Below are 24,255 nucleotides of genomic sequence, written 5' to 3'. Positions count from 1 at the left end.
AGAAACCTGGATAAGGCTGGAAAGGCAATATCCCTTCAGGGTTCAGCTTTTAAACATGACAAAATAACACAACATCGTCCCTTAGTTAACTTACCTTCTTCATCCAGGAATGTGTTGTGCTTGTTTTAAGTAGTTCGTCCCGTTAGCACAATATTAGCCTCTAACACAGAATGGGAATACTGAGGCTGCTAAGTTACTTCTATAAAGTTGAAACACTTGGAAATATTTTAATGAAACCGTTGAAAATAGCAAATTCTAACCATAAAACCCCTAGGTTTCCGACTTCCCTGCCTGGAGTGCCCTTTCAACAGAAGTAGCTGATGTTTATTCATCCAGGAAACTAACCTGTACTCATGATCCCCAAACGACTCGCTCTACTCCATGAATGAGCTGCATTCAGCACAGTTCCTTCAGATCCAGCTCTTCTCTTCTCTTCTGGAGGGAGCCATTGCACGTCCTGAAAGGAGAGACAACTCGATGTATTCAAAAAATCTTTGTATTTCTAATAAGTCTGAACGTGTCCCATGCTTGCCATGGTTTTAGCCATCGCTTTTTTATGTAAAGCTGGAACGGCGAAGTCCAGTCAAAGAGTTCAATAAAAACTCCCTAGATCCGCCGCAAGAGGCGTACTTGGGAAGGACGATGCTTCAGTGAATCGGTTCGTTGAACAGATCGTTTTAAGGAATCTTTTCAACAAACAGATTCAGTTATTCGTTTCAGCCATGAAGAAAAAAAGTGGATGTGTTTGATTGTGTCACTTGCATAATGGTTGCTTCAAGACGTGATATACGAATACACAGCATTGTTTGGACTCCCATGTTGCCCACACCATAATTTCAATTTAAAGATCTTCTTGCAAACAAAGAATACATGTTGCACAACCACAACAATTAAATCTGATATATTTTTCAGCAACGTTTCCACCTTTATTTACAGTATGTCATTAACAGTTAATAATATCCCTTCTCAAATTATGGTTTTGGGGCAGAGTTCAGTCTTGCGCGATTCTATGACAGATTCTTTGAAATGAACCGATTCAAATGAACGTTTCGTGTGCGAATCGAACATCACTAGAACGCACCGTCAACTGCTTGTGAATAAAAAATAGATGCTGTTTGTAGCAAGAAAAAAATGAGATGGTTACAAGTTGAAACAGAAATAAATTAATCATTATTCCACATTGGGGCACAAGCAAATAGTGTTCTAGTTTATAAGTTTATATATTTAACACACCCGACTGTATTCACTGTAACCAAATCTTACCGTTAACAGTTTAATGTCTGTGTGATGATGACCATTTATTTATTTATTTATTTTTTTTATTCACTGTGAGTTTAGTATTTTATCTGTAAATTGTTTGTATTGTTATATTACAAAATGTTTGCAAAGTGTTTTATATATATATATATATATATATATATATATATATATATATATATATATATATATATATATATATATATATATATATATATAGGGCTTTTTGGAGGTCGAAAACAGCCCAGTAGATGTCGATACGTTCTGCGAACCGTCGTCGAATAACAGAAGAAGAAGCGCTATGAATCATGGGAATTGTAGTTCAAGTCATGGCGTGTCTCTGCGCATTCAGCAGAAGCTGTAGCGATCCCTCCTGTAATTCTTATCGACTACCATCCCAGCACGCGCAACTGATGGACACATATGGCGGAGAGCTATGACTGAGGATTTTGATGAAGAAATTGTTTTCGAGGTGAGTTTTTGATCCAGACGTTTGCGTTACGCGGGCACAAAACAGCTGCTCGGATATCTGTGATAGATGTGCAGTTAGCAGCCTGCACTTAGCACATAAAACACTCCTCCCTGTGCACCTCTACAATGACTTAGAGCTGGGTCTAATGACTTAGTCACTCTGGGTTTAATCAAATACATACCGCGCCGGAAACTATCTTAACGTGGTTTTTCATACAATACAAAATGTTAGGAAACATAAATCTTGTATGGACAGGAACAGCGACTGTGCTTCAAAACATAGTGAGCTGGCTACCTAGACAGCATTTATAGGCGCGTCGAGCACTAGGTAGACAGGTCACTAGGTTTTGAGACATTAATGACATAAAATGTGATCTAAATCGGTAGTTCGTTAGGTTTTAGATTAATAAATGCTGTCTAGGTTGCCTACTAACTAGGCTTTAAGAATAAGACTCCCAAAAATGTTGTCTAGGAAGGCATCCCACTAATTTTTTAATTAAAATGCCCCCAAAATGCTCCTTAGGTTTCCATACTATGATGATTAAACATGCTAGATGACCCAAATACAGTTTAGGAAGGCACTTAAATAGGTTTGTAGTCACTTTTGTCTGTCTGTCTCTGTGGTGTGTTTCACTTTATTCTCTAATACCATTCTCTTCAATACCACGACTTAGGTGCCCTTGAGCAAGGCATCGAACCCCCAACTGCTCCCCGGGCGCCGCAGCATAAATGGCTGCCCACTGCTCCGGGTGTGTGCTCACAGTGTGTGTGTGTGTGTTCAATGCTCTGTGTGTGTGCATTTCGGATGGGTTAAATGCAGAGCACAAATTCTGAGTATGGGTAACCATACTTGGCTGAATGTCACTTCACTTTCTATAAATTGAATTAAAAGCATTATGTATTAAAGCATGTGTGGTCTTGATCTGCCTTTAAAGATCAAGATTGGGACAGACATATCAACATCCTACTGATGGTGCATCCCTAGGGAAACCATGCTGACATATAGATTAAGCTATATTACATCTTTATTCATTCAATATGTTTGTGGCAGTGATTGTAAGAATTTACTGTAGAGCAAACAGTCATACGGAATATTTATTGGGTAAGCCTAGTTTTTCCTGGATTAACAATTTAAAAGTTGATTTCAGCCAATATATATCTATTAATTAGTGAAATAATTAAATAAATAAAAAATAAATACCCTAGCAGCTTGGAAGAATTTGGAAGATTTTAAGAAAAAGCTATGTTTAATACAATTATAAATATGTTTTTACACACACATATCAAATATAGTTTAATAACTGCAAAAAAGTTCCAGACAAAGCTTCTGTTTGTGAGAAAATGAATTGGTCCGAAATGAAAGAAATCCTGATGTGTGTTTGGTCGGTTGTTGTTGGCGTTTGTTGTTGTGCTGGTTAGATTTCGGACATACTTTCACAATGCTCTACATGGCCACGTTCAATCCAGACTTCAAAACAATAACAGTTGGATTCAGTTCACTCTCATTTGGTGACCTAAAATCCGGTCTTTCACCGCAGGCCAGTTTAGCTGCTCTCTCACGTCAATAAACACGCGCCAACCGATTCCTCTCACTGCAAATGAGCTTTAGAGCAAAGAGATCCAAAGGTCGCCACGGGTGGCAACAGGGTTTGACCAAATAAGAATATGAGAATTATAAACCTCTTTAGCAACTCAAATCCAGTGGCAATGGTGAGCAGTGGGAATGTGCCTGTGATTCTGGATATCTGCTTGGGAATCGGGGGCTTTAAGAGTGTCGGATCTACTTCCTCTGTTGAGCAATGGTGCGTTTGAGAAGATCCAAGACAAGAGTGAGGGACATGCGAGAGGTAAGGGAGGAAAAAGGCAGGAAAGCATGTTGTTTGTAGTTTTTTTTTTTTTTTTTATTCAGAGAGAGAGAGAGAGAGAGCACAGCACAGCCCTTTCCTGAGAGAGATAGTGGAATCATGACCCCTCTTTTTCTCTTCTTCCTCTCCATATTACTATCAATTACTCGTTCATCAAATTGTATTTCTTCTGTGTGTGTCTTATTCTTTCCTTTCTCCATTAAACGAATGGCTGCTGCATTGGATGGCAAATGTGAATTGAAAACCAATGCTGAAACGTGTTAAAATGCATTTCGGTCAATGACTTGACAAACAGAAATCAGATTTTTAGATTAGTTTTTTATTCGGTAACTTGTATTAGAGTGCAATAATTACACCTAAGTATTTTTACACATTAGATTTTTTTTTTTGTAACAAATTAAAAAAAAAGTAGTGTTTTAAAGGTTTTGCAGTTACGATTATTTATTTATTTAGGTGGGGCATGATAAAAAAAACTAAAATATAGAAAACATTTTGTTGGGTCAGTAATGCCCCTATTATGGGTAATGAAAGGTTTCATATTCAACAGTTTGACATGCATGCAAGGTCAAAAAACAGTTTCGTTGTCTTATAATACACGTTTATTTTTACTGACTTGCTCAACAACTCCCAAACAATTAGCTCAAAGATTAATTTTTCCAAACCCCTCCTTTGCGTGACGCTAATCTGCGGTGAATGGTCCTTTTGGTCTCATTTTCCTTTCATCATGAGCCTATAATGCCTGATATAAAGCCTTGTTTGTGAGCGCAGTGCTGCTTTATATACAGAGTTATCGGGTAAACCGCTATTTTTACTGCTCCAAAAGTGACAAAGAATGAATTAGCGTTTTCATTCACACCAATGGAAAAAACCAATGGAAAAAAAGTGGATGGCAATATGCAAATGATTCATGTTGACTAATTTCAATGATGCAATGTCTTTCTTTTTAGAGACAATTACTTTATAAATATGATGCACTTTTAGATTAAAATTTTAACAGTTTTGATGTTTTCATTCACTGAAACATGAAAGGTATCTTTCAGAAATCCATAATGGGGCACTTTAAAAATGTCAATTTATTGTACTTTTTTATGACATGGTAAGGTTTGTTCAGGCAGTCGAATAGAAAAATCTCAACAAAACATTGATATTCATTTACCAAAAAAAAAAAAAAAAAAGAGAGAGAATAATGGTTTATAATGTGTACATTTTCATATTCAGGATGTAATGTTATTACTTTTTGCTTGTTGGTTGCACCACTTGACATTCTTTGGGAGAAATGGCTTAAAATAAAAACGCATTTATGGAATCTTATATTTATAAAGGTTTAATAAGTAATAACTTATTAACCTGATAACTGTCACTCACGTTTTTGAAGATAGACTTGAATGTGCATGATACAAACCTTAATTTTTATATTTCATGACTGAAAACATTTTGTAACATAATTGTGATGTGCCATTTACATGGTAATGCAATGTCTGATTTTAAAATGGGTTTTGAAGGATGAATTTTGAGATTTTATGTTTTCAAGTGATATATAACTTCTGATGATTTCTAAAATGTGATAGAGAAAAAGGCAACGAGGAAGTCTTTTTTTTAAACAAAGGTAAAAGCTCCTTTTGTAATGTAGATTTCTGAGGGTGCACTCTTGTCATAAATTGATCTATTACTTTTCCTACATAATTTTTAACAAAACATATTGGTATAATATATATTTGGGAGTCTTAGACCTTTCCAACGTTATATAGTTTGTCAAGATTAGATTAAATTTGATTGTAATATAGTATAGTCAACGTAGGTGTCCCGTATATGGGACGGGGTGACATTTAACAGGTTAAACCTTTATAAATACATTCCATAAACTTTTATTTTAGGCCATTTTTTCTTTCTGTCATCTTGGACACCCTCAGTTGTCACTGACCCATGTTTATTTGGAGTTGTGTCTCTGTGGTCCCTCCAGAACTCTCCACTGTTCCAGTACTTGCAGGATCTAGGACACACAGATTTTGAGGCATGTTCTCCCGTTTCTCAGGAGGAGGAGCCAAGCGCTGGTGGAGAGGAGGCACAGTTTCCTCAGGATATCCTCCCTTCTCACAGAGTGAGTGTCGGCACTTACCTTTTCAATACGCTAACCGTACAGCAACTACAGATTTCTACAGTGTTTAATGAAAGATCTTAATCCTTGGAAAAACGAGACATTTTTGTAAACTTGAGCTGTTTTGCTTGAATGAACAGAAGTGGATTAAATGCTAATCTGAATAGTGTTTTGTAACCAGCACCTTTTGAAACACACACTGAAAGGTCAAATTAGAATCCAATGCGAAATAGAAATCTAGAAGTGAATACTTTTATTAAGTCAAGGATGCTTTAAATTGATCAGAAGTATGATAAAGACATTTATAATGTTACAAAAGATTTATTTTAGATAAATGCTGTTCTTCTGAACTTTCTATTCATCAAAGTAATCTGAAAAACTCTGCTCAGCTGTTTTCAGTAATAATAATAATAATAATAATAAATGTTGTTTGAGCAGCAAATGAGAGTATTAGAATGATTTCATAAGAATCACGTGACAACGTTTAGGTTTGATTACAGGAATAAGTTACATTCATGTATTCAAATAGAAATAGGTCATTTTTATTGAAAGCTTTATTTTTTTGTGAAACTGAACGCAGGTTTCATAGTCACCTCAGAAACAGGAAGTGATGAATGACTAGAATTTTCCAGTCTCTTTTGGGAATGTGCTGTTATTCCACTCAATGTGTAAATAGAGCTCATTCCTTTGGCAGAGCAAATAAAATTGTGTGTGTGTGCACGTCTATACTTTATTTTAGAATTTATTTGGAATGTTTCCACGTTGAACATCATTATTGTCTTCAGTTTACACAGTTCAGTCTGTCCTTGTTTGTGTTCCCCAGTCTACGATGTCTCTCTTTCTCTCTCTCTCTCTCTCTCTCTCTCTCTCACACACACACACACACACACACACACACACTTTCTTTTTCTGTTCTTTAGTTATCTGACACACTCAAAGGATCTAGAATGTGAGTCCTACAGCAACGGAATACTAAAGACATGAAGAAAGAAAAGAAGACAAAACAGGCAGAACCTCCTCAGTGTGTGAGGCTGAATGCACATTATACTTCCCCAAAACTATAGTCACTTTCTTTCGGATTTGTTCTGACATTTCAAGATATCAAATCTGAAGTTTTTTTTCTTAAAATGTTTTGTATTTCCTTTATCTTTCTCCGTTTCAGAGGATGTTTAGTATGTAGGCTAAAATGGTAAAGACCACAGACATGTGGTTTGTGTGTTCATGACCCAGACAAAAATCAATAATCGTTCTGTGGACCGTTACTCAAGAGGACATAAATATACCAGCATTCGATAATTTTAGTAAAGCTGTAAATAAAAGACACTCTTCAAGGCTACATTTAGTGGATCAAAAATACAGTAAAAATAGTAATAACGTAAAATAGTATTACTATTACTAAATTACTCCAGTCTTCAGTGTCACATGATCCTTCAGAAATCATTCTAATATCCTGGTTTGCTGCTCAAGAACAATATTATCCATGTTTACAATGGTTGTGCTTAATATTTTTGTGGAAACCATGATGCATTTTTCTCAGGATTTTTTGATAAATGGCAAGTTCAAAAGAAATAGAAATTATTTCATTATATTTAGATGATCCTATTAAAATCAGTGAGATAAACTAGAGAAAGGTTTGTCCAGACAAAGTTAACTTTAAAATTGGCTTGAGAAAGCCTGAACAAAAACTTAAAAGTAAATTGTTTTAATATTTTTTTTAACAGTTCTCAGTCTGAAATGGTATGAAATTGAAAGTAGTTTAAAGCTTGAATGTTTTGAAGGCAGTACAGTCAGATAGATTGATAGATTGATAGATAGATAGGCAGATAGATATATAGATGGTAGATAGATGGGTGGGTGGGTGTATAGATGAATGGATGGATGGATAGATGGTAGATGGGCAGATAGATGGATAGATAGATAGATAGATAGATAGATAGATAGATAGATAGATAGATAGATAGATAGATAGGTGGCTAGATGGGTAGATAGACAGATAGATAGATAGAGAGATAGATATATAGATGGGTAGGTAGATAGATAAATGGGTAGATGGGCAGATAGATGGGTAGATGGGCAGATAGATGGGTGGGTGGGTGTATAGATGAATGGATGGATGGATAGATGGGTAGATGGGCAGATAGAGAGATAGATAGGTAGGTGGCTAGAGGGGTAGATAGATAGATAGAGAGATGGATATATAGATGGGTAGGTAGGTATATAGATAGATGGGTAGATGGGCAGATAGATGGGTGGGTGGGTGGATAGATAGATGGATGGGTAGATGGGCAGATAGAGAGATAGATAGATAGGTAGGTGGGTAGATATCAGATAGAGAGATATATATATAGATAGAGAGATGGGTAGGTAGATGGATAGGTAGATAGATAGATATATGGATGGTAGATGGGTGGATGGATAGATAGGTAGGTAGGTAGATAGATAGATAGGTAGATGGCTAGATAGATGGGTAGATAGGTAGGTAGATAGATAGATAGATGGGCAGATAGATGGAGAGAGATATATAGATGGGTAGATAGATAGATAGATAGATAGATAGATAGATAGATAGATAGATAGATAGATAGATAGATAGATAGATAGATAGATAGATAGATGGGCAGATAGATAGAGAAATAGATATATATATGTAGATGGGTAGATAGATAGATATAGAGATGGATAGATAGATGGGTAGATGGATGGATAGATGGGTAGATAGAGAGATAGGCAGAGAGATAGATGGATGGATGGATAGACAGACACATAGATTTAGAGACATTAGACATAGAGCAGGCATTTCACAGTTTCTTCTGAGTAAAACCAGTGTCAATTTAAAGGTATTCATGGTAACCCGTCAAAATAAAAGTTCATTTTTACATAAAGGCATTGTGCTAGAAATATTACTATTATTTAGTAGAATGTATGTGATACTGCTACTACTGTTGAAATGTTTTTTTATAAAACTTTATTTTTAAAAAATAAATAAATCACACAATATTTCTTCCATGTTTTAATTTTAATAGCAAATCCCCTTTATTTACCAAAAAATAAAATGTTTAAATTTCATTAATTAAAAGACAAATTAAATTTGGGTGAAACTTGTTTACTGTTTTTCATAATTATGACTTGTAGAAAAACTTTTGTAAATACACAATTGTAAATAAGTATAAAGAATGGCATTGGTTTTATTTTTAGTGATAAAATTAAAATAATATTGCTAGTTAGTGGAAGGTACTTTTTCGACCAAAGCAGGACATCATATTTATTTATTGGATTTATAAAGAAAGTGCAAGATGAGTTTGCTTTCGCTCCCATCCACACAGAGAATTTAGAAATTGTCTTTTCTGTGTCATGACAACCATTAGATCATTGAAATATGACTTCCCTGATTTGCATATGAACACTTATTCATTCTTCAGTTACTTGACTTGCTCTGATGTGTGAGAGCATTAACTACGTTGGTTTGTGTGTTTTTGCAGAAGGGTGGTGTTTGGAGGCTGGTTGATGTTCTGCACAGTCTGAATCCTCTGCGTCGAGACAGCGCCACCCACTGGCAGGAGCAGCAGCTGGTGAGAGTGAAGCTCAACATACAGCTGGGTTTCAGTCATGTAGAAAATATGCATAATCACATAAATATTTAAGGGGACTATAGTTGTTTGGAGGTGTGCAGGGTTGCCAGATCTGTTTTAGAAACTCAGCCCATTGGCCAATCAAAATGATCTCTGTTTGACCCATTAAACTATCCCAAATTCTGCAGGTCCCATACCTAAAATACATAGTTAACAGTCACTGTATGCACAAAACACAATTTCAACTTAAAATCACTGTATAGTGTTAATCATTAACATTAATGACTCTGTTTGACTGAGTTGAAATCTTGTGTTAAGATTGACAGCTAGTGAACAAAACTGTTTGGTGGGGTGGTAATCCTTTATTTTTTTACCATTCAAAAATGAACTATTTGCAGCTGAACAGAAATAAATGTTTCTTTTTTTATGTGTACAGAATACTAATATGAATAAATTAAAATAATAAAAGAAAAGGCACTTGAAAAATGTATTTAAAATTAAGTAAAAACAATATAACTGTAGTTAAACATAGAAAATAATATTTTTTATATTAAACATATTCATCTATTTCATTGAAAATAATTGTAAATATATTTGGCAAGTAGTTACTGAATTGTCAAATAAAACAACTGACAAGGACTTGCTATTTAAAAAATGCTATTTAAGTTATATATATATATATATATACATTTAAAATTGAATAAAAAATTGATAGCCTGAATGCGCTGTAATATATAATATAATTAAAACTTAAAATTTAAATGCCAAATAAACTTATTTCTCAGTTAAAGCTGATTTCTGTGTAAAGTGCTTTTTGTTAAAAATAATAATTTATTTTTTGTTTACTTGTCTTTTTTCACATTACATAATAACCTATCCCATCCTTATAGACTTTGCTTAATCTAACTGATACTAATCTAAACAAATTATTTCAAACTCAATTTGATCAAACTAAGACCCAGAGACCAAGATCTTGTTGTGCGTTACAGTACAGAAACCCATTACTGCTGCAGGGCTGTGTACTGATCCGATAATTAGATTGATTTGCTGTGTATTCATCTGTGTTTGTTTTCCCGCAGGATGCTGCCTTCCGCCAGTATTCCCTGCGCTGTTTGTTATCTCAGGACGTGCTGTTGCAGGAGGATGTTGAGCTGATCGAGCTCTTGGATCCGAGCGTGCTCTCTCTGGGCTCCACTGATACCGTCTGCCCCAGTGCCAGCACTTCTGTGCCAGCGCCACGCTACCTCTCGCCTCCCTCTATATGGTACACACCTACGGCAATACCAACAAAAACATCTTAAAGGGATACTTCACCCAAAAATTTTATTCTGTCATTAATTACTCTCCCTCATGTCGTTCCAAACCCTTAAGACCTTCGTTCATCTTCAAAGCTTTCTGCCCCTCCATAGACAGCAACAGGTCTTACGTGTTTGGCACGACATGAGGATGAGTAATAAATGCCAGAATTTTCATTTTGGGGTGAACTATCCCTTTAACACTGTCAGCTTGATAAGTTACTGATGTGTTTCTGTGTTACAGGGATGTGTCAGTTTTGGTCGGGCTGCTAGCTGTCCTCCTCGGCGTGTGTTTTTCGTACCCTGACCACGAGCGGGCTCTGTGGCTGTGCGGTGTCCTGGTGTGTGTTACGTGTGTGTGTCGTGGTCTGTCTCTGTGGCGTAAGGCCGTTCTACAGCGGCGCGTTCAGTCTCTGGCCGTCCAGCTTGAGGGTTTGGTGAACAACAGCCGAGCGCTGACCAGTCTCTCTCGCAAGTCACTGCGACTCATACAGGAGACCGAAGTCATCTCACGAGGTTTCACCCTGTAAGTGTCATCACACACACACACACACATGTTGGTATTGGTGGTTTATAGGGATTCTCCATAGGGACAACGGTTTTTATACTGTAAAAACTGTATTTTCTATTGCACTACACTTAACCTACTCCTCACAGTAATCTTTGCATTTGTTTTTTAAAGCATTTTAAATTACAGGAACATAGGGAACATACAGGAAGATTCCCCATAAACCACCTTCACCTTGTTATACCTCTGTTATACCCATGTCACTATACAAATGTGTGTCCCTCATGAACCGCATAAACACACACACACACACACACACACACACACACACAGACCCCAACCACTGTAGTTAGTCAAATCTTGTCAGAGGTGGACAGTAATGAAGTACACTTACTTGAGTATAATGTTTTCTGGAAACTTATGACTTCAACTTCACTACATTCTAAAGACAAATTTCTGCTCTATTTACATGTGGATAAATGGCTACACTTTCAGTTAACTCACTTGCTTTGTTTCATTCTAAAAGCTCTTTAAGATACTACAAGCTACAGTAGTTAGTGTATTCAGTAGATGTCAGCTATTTAAAGTTTTTTTAGAGGCATAATGTATTGCAAGCATTGCATACAACAATAATTAAAACGCATTGACATAAAAAATGAAGAAACTTTGGTACTTTGAAAAAACCAAGTACTTCTGTACTTAAATAAAAATCTGTCTTTACAACTTTGACTTGTAATGGAGTAATATTTGACCAGCAGTATCTGTACTTTCAATCAAGTAATGTAATCGTTTACTTCGTCCACCTATGCATCTTATTTTGTTTGTTTGTGTGGTGTCACGTATGGAAGCTTATTTCCGACAGAGAATTAAAAAATATATAAAATACAGAAAAGATAATTGAAACTTTACATATCTCATTCTGACCTTTTTTAAACTGTCAGTTTATACCTTAAAACATTTTTTTTCTTAGAACTTCAAAATTATGTCAGTTATAAACTTGTAGTTGCTATAGTTTACATCCCAAAATTCAGACTTTTTCCTCAGATTTCTGAGTTTACACAATTCTCACAATTTTAATTTTTTCTCTGAATTCAGATTTTATAGAATTTTTAGACATCTGAACTGTATTCTACATGTAAACTCATTGTTCTGAATTTTTGTCTCAGAATTGTGATTTTACAGCAACTATATGTATACTCATGATTATGAGAAAGTCAGAATTGTGTAATGTAAAACTGGTTGTGAGATAAAAAACTTACATTCTCAGAAAAAAAATTGAAATTGTGTGATATAAACTCAGAATTCGGATAATTTTTTTTAATTGGGAGGTATAAACTTTCAATTATGAAACTTGGAACTATGAGGGGAAAAAGTCAAAATGTGAGAGAAAAATTTTGATATGTTGTCAGAATTGTGAGAGAAAAAGTTAAGTAATTACCTTTTTAATATATATATATTTTTTTTTTTTGTGGTGGAAATAAACTACATTTATGAAATTTGACTAGTTGTAGCATGTTTTCTGCATGAAAATCTGTGATTATTTCTTCATCCGTTTTGTACTAGACAGTTTTGCAGTTGTTTAAAGCTGAAGTGTGTTCTTTCTGTGAAACTGAGTAACTGTTTTCAAACAGGTTTCCTAAACTCTCCTGTTTATAGTCGCTCAAACCAGCTGAGCAAAATGCTTGTTAACATCACCTGATGATTGCACAGTTTTAGTCTATTTTAGAATCTGGACATAGGAGTCTGAGATAGGATAAGTATTTTAATAAAATATTACACACTTCATCTTTAAATGCGTTAACTCTATTCATATTTGGAATGATATCTGGATTATTTGACTTAATTGGTGCCTTTTTTTCTTCTAAATGTGTTATTTCTGGTGATTTGGAGAAGCGGCTCACAGTTTTGAATGTTTCTCATTTTGAGTGGAAATATGAGCTTGAACTTCTATTTTTCAATATTTAGAATTAGTCATTTTGAGATGTTAAACTGCAGGACTACTATCTTGGCATGCTTTATAAACATTTACTACATTTTTTGTTTTTTAGAAATATAAGTAAAAAATTTAAGAAATTAGTATAATGCATGCAAATTACTGGCATGGGCTCATGTCCTCTATATAAATGAATACCTGTTATGTGTATTTGTGTACGTTAAGTTATAGAATTATTAATTTAGTTATGCGTTGTGCATTTTGAGTGTAATTTGTCTTTCACTAGATATATTAAGTGTAATTATTATTAGTTAAATTGTGGTTCAAATGTTTAGGTTAAGTGATATTTATTATTTTCAAGAAATTCTGTCTTCTGTCTAACAGGCATGCATTAAATTGATAAAAAGTGGTAGTAAAGATTTTTACACGGTTATAAAAAAAATATATTTCAAATCAATGCTGTAATAATGCTGAAACTTTAGCTTCTCCAATCACAGGAATAAAATTACATTTTTAGTTATATTTTCAAATATAATTTTTTATTGTACATTATAATAACATTTCACAATATTATTCTTTCAAAAAACATTTAAAAAAATCTTACTTACCCAAACTTTTGAACTAGTTTGTCATTTATTTGTGTTACTTTTGTGTTCTGTGTGTTGCATAGTGTTATTTGTGTACATATGTGTTGTTTGTGATGTGTGTCTGCCCTGATGGTTCTCGGACGTCTGCACAGTTGGATCACGTTTCACTTTGTCAAGTTTACTCGACAGGGTGAGTGGCGCCTGTCCCTTTAACAGGGCGGGGCTGCTTCGCAGCCAGCAGCTGATTGGTCTACGGAAGGCGGCCTATCAGAGTCTTCGTTGCGCATTCCGAGCCTCTCGCATCGCCACATGCATCATGCTCAAGTCATATCCTGATCAAACAACATAAATTGTGATCAGCAGCTTTTAAAATATGATTTCTGAACATTTAATTCACTTGTTCGAGTCCTTGACTGTGTTTTACATTTCCGCTGAACTCTGAGATTGACAATGTCACCAACTACGTGTCTACCGTGCCAATCAGAGAGCTTGGTCTCGGTCTTGGGGTGGAGCATCTTTCTGACGATCAGGCACAAGAACTGACCAACGATTACAGTCTGCCTGCACTCAAGGTACAGAAACTCACACTGTTGAGTGCTGGAGCTGAATTTCTTTGAATTTTTCATATTTTATATTGTTTTGACAGTATTTAGGTATGATGAAGATGATTATGTGTATCTGTAAATAAATCATGATATTTAACTATTTTTTGTGAAGGCATTTTTATTCTCCCCAAGGCACTTCTTCCTTTGTTCACATTATAACAATAAATAAATAAATATATATGTATGTATGTGTGTGTGTATACTGCATTTATATATTTCAGATACATTTATATATATATATATATATATATTATTTATATATAATATAAAATATAAGAATATAAATGTATATACATGTAAATATTTTCAAAATATTTATATATACATAATTTAATATACACAGTTCACATACATATTATGTAAACACAAACTTATTTTGGATGCGATTAATCGTTTGCCATCACTGTTATATGCCAAACAACAATTGTCATCAAGTAGATAAGTAAATCAATGTAATATACATTTTTACTATGATTTACTTATCTACTTGGATTTTGCCCAGTCCTATTATTTACAGAAATGCACATTATTTTCTTCCATAACCTTTGGTTGTTTTTGCAGATGTTGTTCCAGTTGTGGGTCGGGCAGAGCTCAGAGTTTTTCCGGCGGTTAGCTCTGTTATTGTCTCCAGGGAGGGAGGAGCTAGACTCCAAGCCGAGCCCCCTCACGTACAGCAGCGTCCCGTTGATAACTGACTCTCTCCATCGCACGCTGGCCACTTGCCTCAGAGACCTTCAGCGCAGCTTTGATTTCCATCGTTACTTTGAAACACAGCACCAGTCGCTGCCCTCAGAAAGAAATGGACGCGCTCAGCAGAAGTGTAGAGAGCTCAATGCTCTGCACACGTCTGTCCGCAGTTTACAACTTCACCTGAAAACACTCTTAAATGAGTATGTACTTCTTAGGGTTTGTTCTTATTTTTATTTTATTTATTTCCTTTTTTTTTTTTACAGCTTTGTGTTGTTTTAAAGGGTTAGTTCACCCAAAAATGAAAATTATGTCATTAATAATTCACCCTCATGTCGTTCCAGACCCGCAAGACCTCCGTTCATCTTTGGGACACAGTTTAAGACATTTTAGATTTAGTCCGAGAGCTCTCAGTCCCTCCATTGAAGCTGTGTGAATGGTATACTGTCCATGTCCAGAAAGGTATTAAAACATCATCAGAGTAGTCCATGTGACATCAGAGGGTCAGTTAGAATTTGTTGAAGCAAAATACATTTTGGTCCAAAAAGAACAAAAACTATGACTTTATTCAGCATTGTCTTCTCTTCCGTGTCTGTTGTGAGAGAGAGTTCAAAACACAGATCTTCTTGAACCAGTTCACCAAATCGAACTGAATCGTTTAAAACGGTTCGCATCTCTAATACGCATTAATCCACAAATGACTTAAGCTGTTAACTTTTTTAATGTGACTGACACTCCCTCTGAGTTCAAACAAACCAATACCAATTCATGTACTCAAACAGTACACTGACTGAACTGCTGTGAAGAGAGAACTGAAGATGAACACAGAGCCGAGCCAGATAATGAACGAACGGTTGACTCGTTCTCGAGTCAAGAACCGTTTCTGTCAGAAGCGTCCGATTCGTGAACCGAGGAGCTGATGATACTGCGCATGTGTGATTCAGCGTGAAGCAGACCGACACACTGAACTGAACTGATTCTTTTGGTGATTGATTCTGAACTGATTCTGTGCTAATGTTATGAGCGCGGGTAAACCAAAGGCTTGAATCAAGAGCAATCATCGCCAATGACGTCATTACGTCGAGCACAAAAGAACCGGTGAACCGTTTTCTTCAACCGGTTTATTGAATCGAACTATCCGGAAGAACTGGTTCGCGGGAAAGAACCAAACTTCCCATCACTACTGGTGATCCGAAAACCGATGCAACCGGTTCTTGACTCGAGAACGAGTCAATCTTTTGTTCGTTATCTGGCTCTGCTTGGTGTTCATCTTCAGTTCTCTCTTCACAGCAGTTCAGTCAGTGTACTGTTTGAGTAAATGAATTACTCCAGGATATTGGTTTGTTTGAACTCGGAGGGAGTGTCAGCCACATTAAAAACGTTTTTTGTGGATTAATGCTTATTGGAGACACGAACCAGTCCTAAATCGCTGGGGTATATTTGTAACAATAGCCAAAAAAACATGGGTCAAAGTTATAGATTTTTTTTTATGCCAAAAATCATTAGGATATTAAGTAAAGATCATGTTTCATGGATATATTTTGTAAATTTCCTACTGTAAATAAATCAAAACTTGATTTTTGATTAGTAATATGCATTGCCAAGAATTAATTAGCACAAATTCAAAGGCAAATTTCTCAGTATTTTGATTTCCTTGCACCCTCAGATTTCCAGGTTTTTCTAAATAGTTTTTAAATAGGCCATAATATTGTCCGATCCTAATAAACCATACATCAATGAAAAATGTATTTATTCAGCTTTCAGATGATGTATAAATCTATTCTAACAAATGTCTAAAAGGTCCCATTTTTCACGCTTTTTTGAAGCTTTGTGTTTACAGTGTGCAATTTAAACTGTGTTCATTTTTCGCGTGTAAAAAAAAAAAGTATTTATCTGTATACCGCTGTTTTCACTGTCATAAAAACGGGCTGATGTCTTCCTTGTTCTATAAAGTCCCTCCTTCAGAAATACGTAACAAGTTCTGATTGTGCCAGCGGTTCCTGTGTTGTGATTCGACAGCAGCTGAGCGCAGGCTGCCCTCCTGGAAATGCGATTGGACTAGAACACACGTGCTGGAGATGTACTTCTAATCACAGAATGCCTTTACTGACGAGATGCGCATGAAAATCGCATTCGTTTTTTTTTTTTTGCACAGCCCTAACATCTAGTTAACAAAGCTAAACAGCATTGCCCTTTGTGTAATAAGTTACGGAAACTGTTAAACGCACCAACTTAAATAATAAAATACAGTTACCAGTTGTGGTCCATAAACAATGCCTTCTCCAGACAAAGAGGGAACTGCTCCATCTTTCAATAATAATCTTTGTGTGAATCCGGCATTAAACTGATTGAGATTGAGGAATCTGTCCTTAGCAAAATGTGCTGCACATAGGTTTGCATGTGGATTTTAATTTTCGGCAATTGAGTTAAACATAAATTGTAACCATTAAGCTCCAAGTACAGCATCCCTGGGAAGCCCAAACAAAGATGATTGGTGAATTCCCCCCTTTTTGTGAATTCATGTGGGCGGAGGTTAATCGAAAAACTGTTTTAGTGACGTCATTACTGCAGGAACTAGGGGGATGTAGTCCAAATGGGTCGTTTTTTTGTAGGCAAAATCTGTTAAATAAAATATCTCGCTTGGCATTAAACTTTGAGCTTTAAAATTTTACAGATATTATTTATACTCTAACAACAACATTGCACACTAACTAAAGTTTGAAACATGGGATCACGAAGAAGGGAACCTTTAAGGGTTTGGAACGACATGATAGTGAGCAATTAATGACAGAATGTTCATTTTGGGGTGAACTAACCCTTTAAATGACCAGAAAGTGCTTAAATTAATACATTTCTAAATAATAATTATAGTAATAATAATAATTAAAAGTAAAAAAAAAAGATCAGACTAAATGTCAGTTGTGTAAATATATATATATATATATATATATATATATATATATATATATATATATATATATATATATATAATATAACTACAGTTCACAAACTATGCCAGTATAACACCCTGGTTATTTTCCTGTAGAATAAGCTGATGCACCTAGTTTAGTTTTGTTTTATTTGTCTTCTCATAGGGTCATAATACTTGAGGATGATCTGGAGAAGTTAATGGTTGCTAAGGAGACAGAGGAGATGACGTGTGCTGGCTATCAGGAGCTGAAGGAGCGTCTGCAGCTGCTGCAGCCTCACATGCAGGCCAGCACCTGCTGCTGGGACGACACACTCGCGCAGGTCGACCGCATGCTACGCCGAGTCTCCAGCTGCCCAGGTCAGAGGTCATCCTCTCAACCAATCACTTCACACTGCTTTGGAATCTGAATGAATGACTGTTTCATTCATGTGCTAATCTGATTTTTATTGTGTTTTAGGGTGTCTTTTTCTAAATTAGTTTAGTTATAATGAAGTATAGTCCTAAGAAATGGCACCTAAATTAAAATTGAGACATTTTAAACTTAAAATGAAAAAATTCATTACTGGGGTACAGTCAGGCTAAACGTCCCTCTTACAGGAGTAGTTCATCCAAAAATGTCATTATGTACTCACTAAAATTATATTCCAAATCTGTATGCTTTTTTTGAGAAACGATTGATACTAATAATAAATTAAATAGATCGTTCACCCAAAAAAGTAATTTACTCACTATCATGTCGTTCCAAACCTGTATGTCTTTCTTTCTTATGTTGAACATAAAAGAAGATATTTTGCAGTAGATAAGTAAATCAAAGTAAAAATGTGTGTGTGTGTGTATATATATATATATATATATATATATATATATATATATATATATATATTCAAAGCATCTTCTTTCTATGTTTTTGTTTAACTGTACCTTTAATACTTTTATAAAGCAAGGACCCATTAAATTGATCAAAAGTGATAGTTAAGACTAAAGATTTTTATTTAAAATGAATGCTGTTCTTTTGAGTTTCTATTCATCAAGGATCTTGATAATTGATCATAATAAGAATGGGTATTAATAGTTTAGCAGCAAATCACAACATTATAATGATTTCTGAATCATCACAGGAATAAATTACATAAATGTTTTTTTGTTTGTTATTCTAGTTGTTACAATATTTCATAATATTACGGTTTTACTGTGATTTTGATCAAATAAATGCAGCCTTGATTAGCATATGAGTCTTAATCATTATAATTAGTAGTGTGGTTAATTTAAAAGTTTTATAAAAAGCTGAATATTTTATTTTATTGTAGTTGAAGTATTCTTGACAGTGTCACAAATCCTGCTACCATAAATCGGTAAAGAAAAAAAGTAGGACAATAGACAGGATAATGTAAGTGAGTTTGTACAGACAGCCAGTAATAGTGCAGTTATTATAGAAAACCATTTCACTGCAGAAACCAATTGACCAATCAAAATCAATTATTGCAGAGAGCTTTGCCACTTGGAAGTATGACCATAAGTGTTTGTGAGCTCTTGAAATGACGTACTCACCGTATAAGAGGTGCATAAGCCTTTGTGTGTTTCTCTGGTAACAGAGTGTGTCTTGGGATATTTTTAGAGTTCCTTATTCAACTTATTTTCCTCCCTTGGGTTATTTTAGGGAGCTCTGGGGAAGTAGGAGGGTAAAAAAGGACAGGGAGAGAGAGATAGGGTGTGTGACGTCCTTTACAGAACAGGCCACAATGTACAAGAAAATAAAAACATACATATAACCCTCCTGAGACTGGTGCTTTTGATGGAGGAAGGTCAAAGTTCAGCTGTGCAGTTGTTTGATGTACTTTTGAACATCTGCATGTGGGTGCCAAACAACAGCAGCTGGTTTTACATTTACATTTATTCATTTAGCTGACACTTTTATCCAAAGCGACTTACAATTGCTATATATGTCAGAGGTCCCACGCCTCTGGAGCAACTAGGGGTTAAGTGTCTTTCTCAGGGACACATTGGTGTCTCACAGTGGAGACGAACCCGGGTCTCTCACACCAAAGGCATGTGTCTTATCCACTGCGCCAACACCAACCCAACAGAATAACTTCATTACTCAGCACAAGACCCAGTAATGGATCAACAGATTTATAATCCATGTCAGTTTTTGGCCGTAATATCACAATGAATAATAATACCACAACATATGATTCACATAGAAACTGAATTTGTCCTGTGTCATTTGCTGGAAAAAGACACACATTAAGAGGATGCTGTGTATTTGTGTGTGTTCCTCAGAGAGTTCAGATCAGCCAGAGGAAACAGCTGTCCCAGATCCCCCTCCTCCTGCCCCCTTCACACACATACAGGACAGAGACCCCGTCCCAGAGGAGCAGGTACTGCGTCTGTGTACTTAAGCATGGGAGAAATATCAGCATCTGTATTAGTAGTAGTGTTTAAGGCAAGCTTCAACATTAAAATGTTCATGCTTCATGCCTTAAAAAAATGAAATAATTTGAGTTTTTTATAAGGCAACATTAGTTCAGGCGATGCAACTCCCAAAAAGCATATGAATTTATCAGTTAAGAAAAAAAAGAACGTCTTTAAAAAAAAACTTAATTAAAAACTTTCTAAAATACATTTAAATATGTGTTTAAAAACGATAAGAGTATAAATGAAGAAATAAACACAAGCATAAATTTAAGAAGAATTGAAAATATATTTATTTTTGCTGCACATACATTTTAAACAAGATTTACTTCATTATTTATAATTCAGTTATGGTTTATCAGTGACCCAATCAAGTATTACATTTCGGCATAACGGACAAGCACCACTTATATTTTTGTCCAGATCTAGTTCACTTGTTTATTGTTCATAAGTAAATGCTTTTTTCCCCTCTTTATATCTCACAAAGGATTTCCCAGCAGCAGATGTAAATTGTGGAACAAAGCAAAACAAACTGCTAAGACTTCAGTGTTGTTGTTAGCAAAAATGCAGAGAGATTCATAAACCATTAACAATTTTGTGGTGGTTAGCTTAGCTGGGATTGACAAAGATGCTTTTCTTGGCCAGGAGCTGGAGGCGTACGTCTCGGACTCAGACTCTGAGACGGAGTGGAGGGGGGTCACGGACATGCTGTCGCCATGGGAACAGGAGCGCCAGCGGCGGGAACGTGAGGAGTCCAGACGTGTTTTACTCGAGCTGAAGTCTGTCCTGGGCATACGGACGTCAGATGGAGAGCGAGACAAGCGCAAGCTTCTACTGTTCAGTGATCAGGGTACTACATGCACAAACACAACATCGGAGGATTTTTCTTTCCCAGAAGCACTTGTTTTGAGTTTGAGTCGGCTGGTTCTGTTTCAGTTCTTACAACAGTCTTATTTCAGCGGGGAATAAAAAATGTACTATGATATAATTAAATATTTAGTCTTTTTTTTAAATAGCTTTGGATAAAAGCGTCAGCTAAAGACTAAATGTAAATATTTAAGATGTGTACAGTATATATATATATTTTTTTTGGACAATAATGCCAAGTAGACCAAGCGAATCAGTCCAGACAGTTCATTTTAATAAACTGGTAAAACAACAAACAAATAAACAAACAAACCGTTTTTAACAACTTTTTTTTTTTATGAGAAAAATGTATACTACTAAATTTTTTTAACTGTGTTATATTAGCATTATTTATATACTGTTATAGTGTTTGGTATTATTTTGAATGAGTTTTTTTATATTAGTTAATATTTTAATAAACTAATTTTTTTAAGTTTTAGTAATTTAATGTACTTTTGTCCTTTTTATTAGCTTTTTTTATTTGTTTATTTAAATGAATTGTCCGAACTGATTTGTTTAACTGGTTTTCAAATCTAGTTTAGTCTGTTATTTTTTTATTCAGTTTAAGTAACTTTAGTACTTTTTTCAGGCAAAATTTTAAATATTTTGTTGTTGTTGTTTCTCATCATTTATGTGTGTTTTTTGTTTTGTTTGGCTTTGTGGTTTTGTTGTTGTTTTTTTGTGCTTTTGTTTTTTTTTTTTTTTTTTTTTTCTTTCAATTATCAGAACAATGAAAACATACAAATTTAGCTTGATAAGTAATATTTAGAATAAACTTGCGTTAGTCTAGTTTTTGCTTGTTTTTAGCTTGCTTTGATTCAAACTTTCTTTATCATTGACCATCTGTAATGTAACCTTTTCAAATGCCACTTTCAATCTACTTTTAGCTTAAACTACTTGTCTTTTTTGTCCTTCTAGCCGCCCTGGCTCCATTTGCTAAGGACACATCAGAAACGGACACAAACTCTTTAGAACCGCATATTTCAGCAGAGTCCGTGCCTACCACGGAAAACCATGTCTCCCAACCAGGAGAGGAGAATGAATGTGAACCGCAGACAGAGATCCTGAGTGAGGCGGAAGGAGAGAGAGATTCTGTGACTGAGTTTTGCTGTGGAGACTCTGACGTAACTGGGGCAGCTAAAGATACCAGAGATGAGACTGCGGAGGAAACGCAGCTCTTCCAGTCAGATGGGCTTATAGAAGAGGGGCATGATGGGACACACCCGCTCACACCCAGAGTGCCCACCCTCTCTGTGATCGACCGATTGACAGAACTGCATGGCTCAGAAGCGATCAGTTTCAGCTCTGCCCTTGCTGCCCAGGTAGCAGCGCGCTCGCATACGTTCACACACATGCAGGAATGCACCTATGAGGACTCGGAGGAGGAAGAGGAAGTGACATCACCGCAGAAGAGAGAAACTGACGAGGACTGAAACCTCAAAGATATTTATTCTCATCCTTTTGGTTGTATTTATGAAGCTTGATTTCAGGTCACAGACATCATTGGATGTAGCTGGTGTGTGTGTGAATCTGTTTTTGGTCTCTGTTTTAAAGTGTGTGTGTTTGGGGGATTTATGTTTCATGTGACATCCCACGTCCACTCTCCCTCATGACAGGCCTCAGGTACAGACTAGAACGTGCTAGTACACAAAAATAACAGACCAAAACCTAAACATTAACGCAAAACTACATGTCCTTGGCCATATCCCAGTGTCATTCACTGTAATGGAGGTCCTACACAGAGTAACCAAAACGAGCTCTTAAAAGTCAGTTTAATTGGATATATCCCATAAAGCCCAACAAGAACATGTCAGAGTCAAATTTGACCCCAATTCAATTAAATTAGAGGAAAAAGAAGTCTATTTTAGTATTGCTGTTTTTTTGTTTTGTTTATTGCTACATTATTTTAAGTAAACACTTTTTTTTTCCAAATTAAAGCACATTCTTTTTACTGCAATACAAAACAAATAAAGTTGGCCTTAGCGTAATGCAAGAAATATTGTGCATTTTTGTGGCTTTAATATATATATATATATATATATATATATATATATATATATATATATATATATATATATATATATAATGTCAAGTAAACAGTGCACAAAATCTTAATTTGTACAAAATTAGGCTTCCCTTTCTCTATTAAGATTTTCATTTCAATTTTGGGCTGCAGTATGACACACACATGCTATTCACCTAATTAATTTTAACAAAAGGCAAAGTTAACAACCACACTGCAACTGGTATGTTGACCTAAAAAAGACAGCATCTCTGCAGAGAAGCCTCCATTTCATAAGTTAGTTTTTGCGAGGTCGTTCTTTAGGGAAATAAATAGCTGACCTGATTTCATTCCTGTATCAGCCTTTGACAGTTTCTGTTCAGACGAAGCTGGAGTTTCACCACTGTGACCATCACAGGGTTATTGCTTCAAAGTAATAACAAAACTTTAAAAATCGACTTATTGCCAGTTTCAGCCTTTCACACAGAACCCTAGTTCTTGAAACTTAACCCCTTTTTTAACTTTAAACACGGTGGAAAAGGTACAAAGTTACGGTTTAACTTGCCTTAAACAATGTTCCCTTGTAAGAACTGTTGCACTTTACAACTACACTCAAATCTTATAATGAGACTTAGATTGTTAATGACAATGTTGATTCAACCAGAGAGCGAAATCGTAGATATAACTATGTGCGTGAATTGTATGATGTCTTTGTTTAACCTGAACTAATTTCCCTCCATGCATATGCATGACTCTCAAACAATCGTCTTGGCCATGACAGAGACCATCTCTATGTGTTTGTCCTCACTCAACACCAGTTTTGCCTTTTCTAAAGGCTAAAGTTTTTCCTCCGTCCAAAAGTGGCAATCCTGCATTTCTTTTGTGAAATAAAGTACATGTACATATATGTGTTTGTCATTGTGAGATGAATCAATGCCTTTAACATTAAAAAATAGACTTCTGACTCTGAGCACACTTGCAAGACAAGAAAACCATGCCATCAGAGGAAAGATTCTGACATCTACTGGACAAAATAATAATTCTATTTTTATAATTATAAATATATAACACATTTATACATTTAGATAATATAAAGCATAATTTATAATGTAAAGTATATGTATTATTTTT

General features: G+C 35.4%; 2 protein-coding genes across 6 annotated transcripts in view; one reads left to right on the top strand and one right to left on the bottom strand.

The window, feature by feature from the left end:
• The window catches only part of LOC127956474 (FYVE, RhoGEF and PH domain-containing protein 6), a 31,979-nt gene extending 31,371 nt beyond the window's left edge, over window positions 1-608 (bottom strand). The window contains exon 1 of one of the 3 annotated variants that reach the window (XM_052554402.1): window positions 346-608. In XM_052554402.1, the coding sequence (XP_052410362.1) occupies window positions 346-355 (10 nt within the window). In that variant the 5' untranslated portion in view covers window positions 356-608. The other 2 variants (XM_052554404.1, XM_052554403.1) reach the window with 2 other exon arrangements.
• A 959-nt stretch (window positions 609-1,567) lies between these two features.
• On the top strand, window positions 1,568-24,031 carry LOC127956389 (vezatin). Of its 3 annotated transcripts, none has more exons than XM_052554241.1 (12): window positions 1,568-1,729; window positions 5,554-5,691; window positions 9,168-9,257; window positions 10,337-10,521; window positions 10,797-11,078; window positions 13,770-13,909; window positions 14,007-14,152; window positions 14,747-15,075; window positions 17,968-18,161; window positions 20,085-20,182; window positions 20,862-21,066; window positions 22,041-24,031. In XM_052554241.1, exons 1-12 carry the CDS (start codon window positions 1,694-1,696, stop codon window positions 22,553-22,555), a joined length of 2,358 nt encoding a protein of 785 aa, XP_052410201.1. In that variant the 5' UTR covers window positions 1,568-1,693; the 3' UTR covers window positions 22,556-24,031. The 3 variants fall into 3 exon arrangements, with proteins under 3 accessions (XP_052410201.1, XP_052410199.1, XP_052410200.1); XM_052554239.1 differs by having other exon boundaries at window positions 13,758-13,909; XM_052554240.1 differs by lacking the exon at window positions 1,568-1,729 and adding an exon at window positions 3,411-3,575.
• Window positions 24,032-24,255: the final 224 nt, after the last annotated feature.

Source organism: Carassius gibelio, chromosome B4 (genome assembly GCF_023724105.1).
Source record: "Carassius gibelio isolate Cgi1373 ecotype wild population from Czech Republic chromosome B4, carGib1.2-hapl.c, whole genome shotgun sequence".
Lineage (NCBI taxonomy): Eukaryota > Metazoa > Chordata > Actinopteri > Cypriniformes > Cyprinidae > Carassius > Carassius gibelio.
The sequence above is the reverse complement of the archived record's forward strand: the minus strand, read 5'-3'. Positions and strand labels throughout refer to the sequence as shown.

Excerpts from the sequence above, each read along its gene's own strand:
- LOC127956389 (XM_052554239.1), top strand. The coding sequence starts at position 1,694 with ATGACTGAGGATTTTGATGAAGAAATTGTTTTCGAG. Across the intron at positions 10,522-10,796 it reads CTCTCGCCTCCCTCTATATG|GGATGTGTCAGTTTTGGTCG; the intron begins GTACACACCTAC and ends TCTGTGTTACAG. Across the intron at positions 15,076-17,967 it reads CTGAAAACACTCTTAAATGA|GGTCATAATACTTGAGGATG; the intron begins GTATGTACTTCT and ends GTCTTCTCATAG.